At 39.8% G+C, this 14806-nt stretch overlaps 1 protein-coding gene across 4 annotated transcripts in view; it reads right to left on the minus strand.

Moving 5' to 3' along the window:
* Window positions 1–9185: 9185 nt before the first annotated feature.
* Window positions 9186–14806, minus strand: part of COP1 (COP1 E3 ubiquitin ligase) — a 220594-nt gene continuing 214973 nt past the window's right edge. For all 4 annotated transcript variants that reach the window (XM_061160778.1, XM_061160776.1, XM_061160777.1 and 1 more), the window contains 2 exons: window positions 11782–11826; window positions 9186–9523 (listed from right to left, as the gene is read on the minus strand). In XM_061160778.1, the coding sequence (XP_061016761.1) occupies window positions 9506–9523; window positions 11782–11826 (63 nt within the window). In that variant the 3' untranslated portion in view covers window positions 9186–9505. The remainder of the gene's footprint in view (window positions 9524–11781; window positions 11827–14806) is intronic.

The raw sequence follows: 14806 nt of genomic DNA on the forward strand, positions 1-14806 counted from the left end.
TCTTAACAGTCATGTGTACCTGTCCTCATCTTCGAAGGTAACTCTCACTCACGTCATTTAGCAGCTCTTTGGTCAGTGGAAGTAAACTAGACATATGACTCAATATTTTAAGAATGTCACTGAAATCCTATATCCTCTATGGTTGGTTTAGTTCCTAAGTCATATCTGACTCTTTGTGACCCCATGGACTGTAGCCCACCAGGCTCCTCTGTCCATAGGATTTTCCAGGCAAGAATACTGGAATGGGTTGCCATGTCCTTCTCCAGGGGATCTTCCTAACCCGGGGATAGAACCTGGGTCTCCTGCACTGCTGGCAGATTCTTTACCGACTGAGCCACTATATAACCCATTTTAACACTCTAATCTGCCCTTTAAGCTATTTCCCCACTATAATATACACAGTAAATAATTTAACCCTTCTGAATATGCTTTAAAAATAATGCTGACTTCACAGGATTACTGTTTTATAGAAATTATTTTCACATGTGTGTATCTTATCTGCCTAAAGCTCCACAAAGGGATCACGCCCTGTACCACTGGGTATCTTCCAGCATGCCTGGCAGGAAGATCTAGGCCTAGTGGGGTGGGTAAGGGGTATTCCACTGAGATAGAATTCAGCTCAATCTAGGAAAAAACCCACCTAGCAATTAGAACCATCTGGGAAGGAAATTTCAGGAAACAGCGGGCTCTCTCAAGTGCTAGATGTACTTCAGCAGACACTACAAGACCACTAATCACAGCGCCCTATGAAGAATTTCGACACTGAGTAAGGTGTCCAATTCACTGGTTGCTTTGGAGAAAGGACTGGCTCTTTGACCCTGAGAGCAAAAAAGAAAGGATTACTTAATGAAATGTACTGAGATTATATGGTCAGAAGGGCTGGATTTCTGCTCAAATGGCCTTCCCTCCCCATCCCTCAGCTCAGAAACGTGAAAACTAATGTCAAGGTTCTGATAATGTAGAAACAAGAATAAAGAGTTAAAAACACTTGGTGTCACTAGATTGCTTACCCTCATAAACCAAGGAGAGGTGAGGAGAGGGAGAGACAGAGACATCCCTCTCCTGTCCTAAAGATTTGTTATGACCAGAAAGGGTGGCTAGATGCTAGAAGATAAGAACACTTCCCGGGGAAAGAAACCTTGGGAAACATCTTTGGCCTCCACTTGTGGCGCTATGGATATCACTCTCTTCCACGATAACCAATCTCTTCTCTGGCCTGCGGTCACAGTTCCCCCTCCCTCTTCCACTCTGGTTGCCTGTGCAGAGCAACAAGACCCCAGCAAAGGTGTTCCAGCTTTGTAGCCTGTAGTCACCTAAATCCTACTCTAAATCTTCTCTAAGGAGCGAAGGCACTGGGCATGTAGTGGGAAAAGGGACATTTCAGAAGTTTCACTGTGGGCATTTGCCTAACCTTTCATAGCAGCTATGACGGTGGACTTCTGGCAGGTCCTCTCAGAAGTAGATGCCATGTTCAGAGAGTATGGGATAAAGCCATTATATGGGCATACTGAAGCTTCCAGAACAGCTAAACTTTTGTGTCTGATGGCAATTTTTATAATTTATACTTCATTATTCTTCATAATGGAAAGAAACTGAAAAGTAACTACAATTTTAATATGCATATGCTAATACTACCCTGTATTCAAGGAATGCTTTTTAATTTCCAAAAGTGCCAGAGGCCTTTCCAGAGAAGATATGTTATTGAAATTGCAAAGCTTTGCAATTCAGAAACATAGGAATACCACATCCCAGTTCTAAGAATAGCAGGGTAAAAAAAAAAAAGAATAGCAGGGTTCCCTTCCCAAGAGAACCACAGAGCTCATGAGAAGTTTCTCCTGGGACTGGTCAAAGAGAATTTGAAAAGTGGAAATGAGGACTCTTTCTTATAGTACAACAGTTGGCCAGAGTTTGGTTTTTAAACATGAAAAATATTGAAAAAGTATAAAGTGCTTGCTAACTGGGCTGGCATTTAACAGTGTTTAATTTGCTTAATTTAGGGAAAAAAAGTTATTTTGTTACATTTTTCAAAATTTAACCTTCGAAACTGAATGCTTCTAAGAGACTCAGTCAGTGTAAGAAAGTATCTGTCAGGTTCCAATTCTCCATGAAAGTGCTAGGAGCTTGAAAAGCTGCTTTTATATTCAGAAAAGAAATTTCAATAGCACAGGATGAAAGCCCCAGAAAGGAAAGGAAAGGAAAGGGGCGGGGAAGCCAGCTTTGCAAAATACCCTCGGTTTTCACACAGAAAACAGGCTGCCTTCTGCAAAAATCTTTTGGAGTATTCAGTGAAAATAATCTCAATCCCAGGCCTCTCAGCCCTCTCTGTTCAAGGCATAGAGATCTTCATATTCCATTCCAACATTAAATGTCTAAAGTGTCTTTACTGTTTATTGAGCTTTGACGGAAAAGTGTCCCTTGGTTCTGTGCAAATGCAACACCAGTGTGCATCCACACTGCTTGTGTGCACTCCTGTGGAACTGCCATCAGCACAGCAACAAAAAAGCTTTAGTTATGTGGTGTGCCCTCCAAAACGGCCTTCCAGGTTCCTGTGCTAGAGACACGCCATTATGGCAAGGGAACCCCAGTACTGTAGAAATGCTTTCATCTTCTTGAATGCGAGCTCCAGATTGATTGGATTTATCATGGTTTTCCTTTTTTCTCTGTCACTGCTGTTTGGTGAGCACTTTTGAACACAGGTCATCAAACCTGGGCCTGCAAGCCAAATTCAGTTGGTGGATTTTTGGATGGCTCATGAACAATACATGGTTTCTACATTTCAAAATGCTTGGAAAATAATTCTAAAAAAATTTGATGACACTTGATAATTAAATGAAATTCAGGGACTTCCCTGGTGGTCCAATGGCTAAGAGTCTGTGCTCCCAATGCAGGGGGCATGGGTTCGATCCTTGGTCAGGGAACTAGATCCCACATGCCACAACTAAGAGTATGCATGCTGCAATTAAAGATCCCGCATGCTGCATCGAAGACCCCATGATCCTCAAGGAAGACAGATCCTGGATGCCGCAAACAATACCTACCTGGTGCAGCCAAAGATAGTCACATCTCAGTGTCCATGCTTAAAGTTTCATTAGAACCCAGGCACACTCACTTGTTTACACTTTGTCTAAGGCTGCCTTCACATGCTAAAATGGCAAGAGTGAAGTCATGACAGAGACAATATGGCCCACAAAGCCTAAAATATTTATAATCTGACCCTTTACAGAAAAAATTTCTGCTGACCCCTAGCATGGAAGAGACTACCTCATAAAAGGGACTTCGGTTTTTGTTGAATGAATAGAGGCACCATGTGTAAGTGGCCATTGGACCTGACTCATCTCTTTCGGGCAACAGCCCATATCCGTTGTGAACCACTAGCTGAGGATACCAAACATCGGAGTAAACTGAGTTACTGAGCTGTGCTCAGCCTTGTCCGACTCTTCTGTGACCCCAGAGACCGTAGGCTCTCTTTCTCATGGAATTTTCCAGGCAAGAATAATGGAGTGGGTTGCCATTTCCTCTTCCAGAGGATCTTGCCCACCCAAGGGTTGAACCCACGTTTCCTGCATTGCAGGTAGATTCTTTACCACTGAGCCCCCAGGGAAGTCCAAACTGAGTTGCTATTAGGTTGTGATTGCACTGAAGCTCACTTACAAAAACGATTCTAGAATAGAACAGATTCTTTCAGGTGTATAAAACTGAACATAAATCTTTATACAAGTAATTACTTGTGTTTGCCTTATCTTAGTGACTAAATCACAAGAATGACAATGGACTTTCCATAGTATAATCTAATTTATTATCAGAGGTGAGCTTATTACTCTCAGTAAGTAGAATTTAGAGATAAATTTGGAATGTAGAGGTTTACTTTTGCAAAACTCTACAGTTTCTTAGGGGTGAGGTTGAGACTTCACTTAAATCTCCTCTAAACTCCATGTTTGCCGCCATTTTTGTTTTAATTAAAGGGGTAGCTATGACAGATCACTGTGGTTTATCATGTACTCCTCCAGCTTTAAATCACACTACTGTCTTGCACTTCATTTTGAAACCATCCTCATACCTTTTGTTTTTGACAAACTTACCTTAGAACAGTACTTTTAGATTTACAGAAAAATTGTGAAGAGTTCTTCATATAGCCTATACTCAATTTCCCTATTATTAACATCTTACATTAGCATAGTACATTTTTTACAATTAATGAATTAATATCAACTAAAGTCCATACTTTGTTTAGATTTCCTTAGCTTTTATGTAACATCCTTTTCTGTTTCAGGATCCCGTTCAGGACATCACATTACATTCACATTACATTCAGTCACATCTCCTTAGGCTATGAGCTTCTCATTTTCCTTGTTTTGATGACCTTGACAGTTTTGAGGAATACTGATAGTTTAGTTGAATGTCATTCAATAGGGATTAATATATTTTTATCATTCAGACTGGATTTATGAATTTGGAGGAAGATCACAGAGTTAAAGTGTCATTTTTATTATATCATATCCAGGATGCATAGTATCAACAAGACATAACTTTTGATGTTGACCTGGATCACTTGGCTAAGGTAGTTATTTGTCAGGTTTCTCCACTGTAATCTTTTTTTTTTTCTCTCTTTCCACACTGGATTCTTTGGAAGGAAGTCACTATGCACAGCCCATATTTAAGGAGCAGGGAATTATGTTCCATCTCCTTGAGGGTTGAATAGCTATATAATGTGGAATTCTGCATGAGAAACTTTTCATTTATTCAATTATTTATATAAGCATGGACTCAAAGATACTTAAATTTTGAGTTATAATCTATATTCCAACACTAATTTATTGTGTTGCTCAAATTGTTCCAACTTTGGCTACTAGAAGCTACTCGAGCCGTTTTCTTTGCTTCCCTTGGTCTTGAATGTTTAGTCTTCAGCTGAAATGAAAAATATTCCTGATATAACTTCCCTACCCTGATCCTTAATCCCTAAATGGGTTTTCCAGTACATCTAAAATTTACGGCTACTAGGGTACTTATATATTTTTACTTATCTGTTTCTCCCAGTGGATGATAAACGTTTGAGGTAGGGATTACATCTTTTTTAAAATTTTACTTACTTATTTATGGCTGTGCTGGGACTTCGCTGCTGCTCACAGGCTCTTCTCCAGTTGTGGTGAGCGGGACCAGCTCTCTAGCAGTGGTGCTCTGCCTTCTCACTTTGCTGGCTTCCCCTGTTACGGAGCACAAGCTCTAGAGTGTGCAGGTTTCAGCACTTGTGGCCTACGGGCTCAGTTAGTCCTCAGCATGTGGGACTAAGGAGAGAACCCATGCGCCCTGCATTAGCAGGTGGATTCTTTTTCTCTCATTTGTGGCTTCGCTGCTGTGTACAGATGTTCTCTAGTTGCGGTGAGCAGGGGTTACTCTTCGTTGACGGCTGCTCCTTGTGGGGGCTTCTCATACTTGGGAGCACAGGCTCTAAAGAGGCCTGGCTTCAGTAGTTATGGCACACGGGCATAGCTGCTCTGCGGTATGTGGGATCTTCCTGGACCAGGGATTGAACCGATGTCCCTTGCATTGCAAGGGGGCCTCTTAATCACTGGACTACCAGGGAAGTCTCAGAGATTACATCTTATTTATTTTACACATCTAGTATACAGTATCAATACATAATGCCTCGCTTGTACAAAGAAGGAACTCAACAAGGATTTCTAGAATGATCACTATGGTTTTCTCTTTAGTCCAAGAACCAGGGTGCCTAATATGTTAACCAGAAGCCATACAGGAGTTGGTTATTAACTGTTCTGGTAGGAGCTACAAAGTGGTACTATTATATAAGTGTCAAAGTCTGTCATGTAACGCAATAAGCTCGGGATCTAAGTTAGCACTTCCTCATGTCTCATTTCTAAGTAAGCAGACTTTTCCTGACTATTAATTTCAGTTATACATGCACAATTACATTAAGGGTAATGACCAATGACCTTTTTATTTGGAACCAAAGCTAGGCAGCTTCTAGTTCTGCTTAGCTTAGACAAGTGGTGTTCCCCAAACAGGACACAGGAATTTCAGTCATGAGGGTCCCAAGAGACTTACTACTGGTTGAGGACTGCATATCCACTGAAGAAAAAAAAAAAATGTGCTGAGCTGCACTTGTTGTTGTCAATACTTATGAGAAAATGACTTTAAAATTAATCAAGAATCTTCCAAGATATAGGAATAAGATGAACTCTAAGAAGATGAAACAGATTTTTAGTTTGGATCATGCTACCACCCTAGTCCAAGCAACCATTAACGCTTGACTGATCACCTTTCCTAAATGCACTCTTGCCTCCATCTATCCATTTACCATAAATGAGATCATGTCATTCCATTTAACACAACCACTTAACTGCTTTTATAACAAAATTCAAAACTTTACACATGCCCTAGAAGGTTCCATACTTTTTGGGTTCCTTTATCTCTTCAAAGACACTCCACACTCATCTCTTCCTTAACTAGTAATGGTCTGGCCATGCTTATCTTTCTGAGGTCATGGCACGGTCCTGTAAATTTTTTCATGTCTAGTAGCTCAATCTTCTTATAAGAACTTTTCAGTTTTTCAATCCTCAATGTTTCTTGTGCATGAGTTGTGTACCTAAGAACAAAGGCAACTTGTCTGAGAAACCCTCACAAACACACTGAAATAAAGACTAGATTAAAATATAAAAACTCATATTCTTCTTGAGTTACAAGTTTTTTTGGTGTTAAAAATGTACATCATCTTTGAGCTTTAATTAACTGATGTTATTTTTCTGACAAATAGTAATATTTGTTTGATTTTGACATCCTGCAGAGACTAATTCAAATTTTAAAATGTTTTCTATTTACAAGAAAGAGTTAAACACAAATTTAAAGAAACCACCACCTTCTTAATAAGTTATTAAAAAACTGAGTCCCTTTGATAACTAACGGTATCCTACTGCAATTTTCCAAATGTATGGAAATTAACATAATCTTATAATGCTGACAGCTTGAGACAAAACAACAAAAAATAGTCAGACCAAACAAAAATCTTAATAACCTGCTTCTATTTAAATGCATTCAAAGAGGCATTAACTCTCTGCTTCCTACTATGATGACTTTCTGGACATATGTGCCCGAGTAAAGTTCTTTAAGTGAAGAATCTACATGTGAATATTCTTTCTTTATTTTTGCAAAAGGTCATTCATTAATCTCAGAAAAGAATCCCAACCGACATTGTTCTGGTTGATGACAGGTGTAACTTTTGAACGATAGTGATCCTTCCTCTCAGAACTGCGTCTAAAAATTTATCAGATACTTAACTCCCAGAAGTTACTAGTTAAGATACAACTAATTGTCTTGAAGCTTTAAAAACTGAAAAATTTTACTTAGGTTTCAGGATTACTCATTTGGCAGTAAAAACTGACTTGAACCGATCAAGACTATTTTTAGTCTTTATTAATCTCACATAACATGAACATTGATACATTTTGCTGCAGAAATATTAATGTGTTTAAAAACCTCCAGACTCTGTCAGAGGGCGTTATATAATACATAGTATAGGTACTCTAGGGCTTCTCTGGTGGCTCAGCAGTAATGAATCCACCTAGATGCAGGAGACTCGAGTTCAATCCCTGGGTCAGGAAGATCCCCAGGAGAAGGAAATGGCAACCCACTCCAGTATTTTGGCCTGGGAAATCCCATGGACAGAGGAGCCTGGTCGGCTACAGTTCATGGGGTTTCAAGAGTTGGACACAACTTAATGACTCAACCACCACCACTGCTCTACTGCTTTCCCAAAAGTCAAAAAGTTCTAAATTCCAAAATGCATTTGGCCCAAGGGTTTCAGATAATGAAATGTGGACCTGTAGTAGGTTTCAATAATTTAAAATAGAGGGATACATGGGATAGTCTGATCACCTTTATCAACTACATACTTAGTCATACTAAACTTTTCTAGGTGTTTATTTCTATAAAACACATGTGGTATATAATTCTGATTATCTTTGTCTAACACGTATTCAGACTTATAGTAGCTCAAATAGAAAGCTTCTGTTTTTTACTTTTGCTTAACCTGCTACTCTAAGTTCTTTCCTTTTACAAACCGAAATCAATGTGCAAAATTAACCAGACAGTCTAAGAGATTATATGGCTTGAATATTTGGGAAATAGGGCTTCAATTTCTTTTCTTCTAAGTGAGAGGCTGGCAAATGATGGTCTGTGGGCTTCTGCCTATTTCACAGCTATGCCCACTTATTTATATATGGTCTGTGGCTGCTTTTCAGCCACAATGGCAGAGCTGTGTAGCTGTGGCAGAGACCATATGACCTGCAAAACCTAAAATATTTACTATCTGGCTCTTTATTGAAAAAGGTTTGCTGAGCTTTGATCCAAATCAATTAGCCCACAAGGGTACTAATACCTATGACTACATTATAGCCAAGACTTTATAAAATAAGTTGGTTTGTCTGCCTTTAGGGCTTATTTAGGGCTCCCCTGGTAGCTCAGCTGGTAAAGAATATGCCTGCAATGCAGGAGATCCTGGTTCGTTCGATTCCTGGGTTGGGAAGATCCGCTGGAGAAGGGATAGGCTATCCACTCCAGTATTCTTGGGCTTTTCTGGTGGCTCAGCTGGTAAAGAATCCGCCTGCAGTGTGGGAGACCTGGGTTTGATCCCTGAGTTGAGAAGATCCCCTGGACAAGGGAACGGCTACCCACTCCAGTATTCTGGCCTGGAGAATTCCATGGACTGTATAGTCCATGGGGTCGCAAAGAGTCAGGCATGACTGAGTGACTTTCACTTTCACTTTAAGGCCTTATGGGTGACATTTCAAAGGCAAAGACAGAGACAGAGACAGTCACAGACTGATACTCCCTTTCTGTCTGAATGTGGTCTCAACAGGTCAACATGTTAGACCCTTGGCCAGATCCAGAGGGATGAGGAGTATGCTACTTGCTGATGATATAACTCTGGTCAGAGGATGAAGACAGAACTTCATAAGGTGAAGTTAATAATGTTCCCATCAATTGTAAACGTTAAACTCACTGAAAAGAATCCTTATGCTTTACATTTATGTTGATATGCATAATTCCAAAGAGGTCGGGAAATACGGATCTTACAAATTATTCATCAGTATATTGTAATTCAGGTGTGTTATGCTTCTTGAAAAGACAAAATTATCTTTTGCCACATTTGACAAAAAGTTCCCCAGCTCAGCTGTGGCTCAATAAACTTTTATTATTTTTTTGTTATTTATTTTTATTCAAAAGAATTTGTTTCCCTATCACAAAAATTAGATAAGCATACCACCAACAGCAGCAAAGTCCGTAGAGTTACATTGATGGTGGAGAGTTCACTGGGTATTCCCAATGTCCCGAAGGTCAAAAGGAGGAAAAACAGGGAAAGAAAAAAATACTCAAAACAAATCCAAAACCCATGGTGACTTTGGGGAGAGACATTGCAGGATCTGTCTTCTCTCATTGTCGGCTGCAGATGTATTTCAGCAGGATCTAGTACAATTTAACTTGAGCAAACCCTTCATACCAACTCTAGCACCTAATAGGGAGAAAAAAGAATCAGTATAATAAACCCGTTTTACAATATAGAAAAAGTTTAATCAGTCTTCATTACATTGTAAATAAAGAACCAAACCAAGTAATCGTTTCCCAATTGCTAAAATGCCAAAGAATTTGAAGGGTTTAGACATTAATCGATTCTTACTTTCAATTCGATAGCTGCATGAACTCTTTCAGGTTAGTTATCTCTACAGTTAGCTAGGGTGTCTTCGAGATAAATTACATAAAAAATAAATGACTGATGCATAGCATGAATATGATGTTTTTGGAATATTATGTTAGTATCTTTCCATAATCATAAGAAAAATTTTAACTATTACTGTTTAGAATTTTAATCTATTTCTTGCATTGACAAGCATCTCATAGTGATCAAGGTATTCAGAACCTAAAATCTAATCTTTCCCTATTGCTTCTTTTATTTTCTAGTCAACTGTCTGGGTATCAAGATGTTTTGTTAGCTATTAGAGTAGTACCTTATCATACAAAAGAAAATTGTGATATTGCTAAAACTAAAAATAAGAAAAAGCAATGATCAGTTATAAAAAGAGTAGACGAAATGGCTGAGAAAGGACACTGAATGTGAGGACAATTACGAGTACTGTCAAAAAGGATTATGTTAGATGAAGACTGTAATTCTAGGCTGCTAAGAAAGAAATGGCAGCCCACTCCAGTGTTCTTGCCTGGAGAATCCCAGGGATGGCGGAGCCTGGTGGGCTGCCGTCTATGGGGTCGCACAGAGTCGGACACGACTGAAGTGACTTAGCAGCAGCCTCAGCAGCAGCAAGAATTAAAGAAGCAACTTATAGCCTGCTGTGCTAAGGCTTGAGTTATACCCGTGCTTCCCTAACGCTTTTTGTCTTTACATTTGGCAAGCATGTTACTTTACATAAGAGGTCAGGGCTACTGAACAGAAATCTAAAGATTTATCACTGAGATTCTATAAGTATGTATGTAGCTTTGAGCTTTCTGTAGATACATTAGCAATCCCAATTGCCTCAAAGGCCAAACATGTAGAAGACTAAAGTACAGCTTTTTCAATACAAGCCTTGCCATGAGAATAAGGAGAAACTGAGAGACTACAGAATCACTTAAAATGGAGATTCTAAGATCTTCTACCATCTTGTATGAGGCTTCCATAACACAGCACTGGCTTTTGTCCATGACTCTCTAATAAGTCTTCCCAAATAAAAGAAACCAGATATATCAAAAGAAGTATACCATGTAAATTAATTTGACCAGCTAATAGTGCTGTTCTGCTTTGCATTTGCTCCTTTCATCTCTGTAGGACAGTGTGTGAGGCCTGGATTTGCTCTCTTGATTACCTGGTCATTCTCTACTCGGGATGAGTGGAAGGAAGCCATGGCAAAATTAATGTTAAGTGGCAGGGAAATAGACACATCTTATTTTTAAAAATGCATTCCAATACTTCTATAGCAGCACAGAATGTGGAAAGAACTGGTACCCACAAACTAAGTGCTAATCAAACCCATGTAATAAAAACCCTTCTCTAAGACGACGTTTCGATTAAAAGCTCACTGCTTAGCTCAGGATTTATTTATCCAATGTACTGTGCCTAAGTGCTGAGTATCCAATGGTGTAACTAGATAAAATTTTATTTCCTTGAACCCCTAACTACCAAGAAAAGTATGTGGAATACTATATCTGAATTTGGGAATGAGGTTGTGAGTGAAGAGAAATCAAAGCTTTCAGATTATACCAATGGCATGATCACACAATCAATCAACTTTCAACAGAAAAGTAGAATTCCTTTTCTTCCCCTGGCAACTGAAGAAAAATCTGCTTGTCAAGATAGAAAAGGAAGAAAAACACGACGAAGAGAAGAATACAATAAGAGTTAAAGACATTTTAAAATTTGCTAAGTGTTTAAGCGTCTGTTGCTGTATCTTGGATTCTGTCCCCTGAATACCCAGCGGGACAGCTGCACAGGCATAACAGAAGCTGAACAGTGAATGGCCCATGGTGAGCGCTTCATAGTCTTCATCTTGTCATTCTGACCGCCTTTCAGACCCTTCAGCATTTGTATAACCTCTAACAAGTACTATCATCTCCTCCAAAGTTGCAAGCTACCTATTCTTCTCCCCTTCAATCAAAGCCATTTCCAAGCAGACAGAGACTCATGATTTGGCATGCTCTCTAAGGCTTAGTACAACTCTGTATTTCCGTGTTGTAGTTATAGTCTGCTATAGCCTAAAAATGGAGATGTATAAAATAGCTTACCTTAATTGTACCCTGACTGTTAGCAGCAATCAGCACATTGGACTCCTAGAAAAGAACAAGAACTTTTAGAGTACAGAGAAGGAATTCCCACAGGGCAGCCCAGGAGAGTAATTTCCTCTTCATCCTTCTTTCTTTCACTTTACCCTAGGACACCAATACAATCTAAACTGGAGAAGCAACTTGAACATGCTTTTAACTATGAATTATAAATTCAAAATCCCACATTTTGAGGATTAGATTTAATAAAAAAAAAAAAAAAAGTTGGAAGCAGAGTAGGAAACTTTCAAATGTAAAGAAAAATAAAAGAGAAACAGACTGCCACTAGGAGGAAAGCCAAGAGATACAAAGACTGAAACAAAGCACAAATAATAACTTGAGAAAAACAAAGTACATAGTTCTTTCCATGGACAACTTCCCCTTCATTCATTTTATCCCCTGAGAAACCAGCAACTGTTACACATCTCTACAGATAGCTACCTGGTATGAGGAAAACAAAATAAAACAGAATGTGAATATTCATCTGGAGACAGACGGCTATCTTTGTTTTCAACGCTTCTATCACTCTATATGCATTTTAAAAACCTTGGTGATTACTTCAAATAGAATGCATGTGGCAACATATTGTTTAAATATTCTAAGCCTTTAGAAAAAACTATTTCTCTGGAAAGCAGAAAGGATGGAAAAGGAAACAGACAAGACTGAGTTTACCAGAGAGAATCTCACTGATTAGGAAGAGCTGGGACATGCCTTCTGTTGTAAAGAGTCTAATAGGCTTTGAGCTTTGGAGTGTATACAAGTCTTTTTGTTTTTCAGGGCAGGCAGTCAAAAGGAAGTAAACAGATTCAAAACTGCCATAGAGGCCATCTGACTGATGTGAAGTCCAAGTCCAAACAATAGCTCTCAGAAACAGATAAAGTGGTCAAACCTCAATGAAGGATGGGATCTGCCTGAATATCCTACAGGTTTCATCAGAAAGTGATGAAAAGAAAGAACACTTTTGATTTGTATTCTGGGAAAGTTACTGCAACCAATCTTGAGTTAAACCTTAGTTTCTTTGATGCAAAGCATCTGTGCTCTACAAACATCTATATTTCTATCATTTAACTTTCTTTTGGATTGCAAGTAAAGTTACCTTTGAAAACTGTTCACCTTGTTGCTATTGGTGTAGGAGGAAAAAAATGATCTCTTCTGCTAATCCCAAATTTGGGGGATCAGACTATTTCTTGGATGCAGTCAGTGGTGACAGCATCAATGGTCAGGATCATGAAGGAATAAAGAGGACTTCCCTTGGATAGGAATCCGCCCACCAATGCAGGGGACATGGGTTCAATGCCCGGTCCAGGAAGATTTCACATACCTTGAAGCAACTAAGCCCGTGAGCCACAACTACTGAGCCCCATGCTGTAACTACTGAGCTCTGTGCACCCAGAGCCTGTGCTCCGCAACAAGGGAGCCACAGCAACGAGAACCAGCACACGACAACTGGAGAGCAGCCCCCACTCGCCGTAACTAGAGAAAGCCCAAGCAGCAGTGAAGACCCAGCACGGCCAAAAATAAATAAATAAGACATAAAAAGGAAGGACCAAAGACATGCTTTTTCTGGAAGTGGGCATGGGAATTGCTGATGATAGGGTTTGGAACACAGAATCCCCAAATATGGCACATTGGCATATTGAATATTTCAAGCTAAAGGATTTCAAGAAAATGGCAGAAGCAGGAAGGTTACTCTGCCCTTCCATATCCTTCCCTTCTCCCCTAAAACAAAATTCTCATGTGGGAGGTGTCCTCCCTATACCAAGTAAAGGAACATCCTTATCTCCAACAACAAAGGAATGCTAAGAACAATCTGTTTCCTGCGGCTTCCTACTCCTGAGTACAATTACCTCATACTCCCTAGCCTACCACATTGCTTCATGACCACCCACTCTTCACAAGCACAGCAGAGAATACACAGGTTCACCTCCTCGGGTCTTCATTTCCTTATGAAGGCTTTCATGTCATGTAAAACATATTCAATAAATCTATATGCTTTCCTCCTGTTAACTTGTCTCTCAGAATTTAGAGAACCAGTCAAGGACCCTAAGAGAGTAACGAAAAACGTTTTCCTTCCCTGTTGTTGTTGTTCAATTGTGTCTGACTCTTTATTACCCCATGGACTGCAGCACGCCAGGCTTGCCTGTCCTTCATTATCTCCTGGAGTTTGCTCAAATTCATGTCCATTGAGTCGGAGATGCTATCTAACCATCTCATCCTCTGTCGCCCCCTTCTCTTCCTGCCCTCAATCTTTCTCAGCATCAGGGTCTTTTCCAATGAGTTGGCTCTTCACATCAGGTGGCCAAAGGACTGGAGCTTCAGCTTATTTCCTAGCTGACCTTTTCCCTTAAATCAGCAGATGAGAGTTGCACCATAAAGAAAGCTGAGCGCCAAAGAATTGATGCTTTTGAACTGTGGTATTGGAGAAGAGTCTTGAGAGTCCTTGGACTGCAAGGAGATCCAACCAGTCAATCCTAAAGGAAATTAGTCCTGAATATCCATTGGAAGGACTGATGCTGAAGCTTCAATCATTTGGTCACCTGATGCGAAGAACTGACTCATTGGAAAAAGACCCTGATGCTGGGAAAGATTGAAGGCAGGAAGAGAAGAGAACAACAGAGGATGAGGTGGTTGAAGGGCATCACCAAATTGATGGACATGGGTTTGAGCAAGCTCCAGGAGTTGGTGATGGACAGGGAAGCCTGGTGTGCTGCAGTCCATGGGGTCACAAAGAGTCGGACATGACTGAGTGACTGAACTGAACTGAACAGCACATACATTCTTGAAAACAGTAACATAGGAAAATAGCATTCACTATCAGAATTAGTTTCAATATCCACTTTGGGGAATTATGGGCTATGACTGAATGTGCATAGCGTTAACACTTCCATACCGGCGGGGGTGAGGGGTGGCTGTGATAGGGGGTATTCCCAAATCCCTCTTATTAATCTACTCTTTTAGTAAACTAAGTTCAGAAATTTGTTGGAGTGAG

Source organism: Dama dama, chromosome 14 (genome assembly GCF_033118175.1).
Source record: "Dama dama isolate Ldn47 chromosome 14, ASM3311817v1, whole genome shotgun sequence".
Taxonomy (NCBI): Eukaryota; Metazoa; Chordata; class Mammalia; order Artiodactyla; family Cervidae; genus Dama; species Dama dama.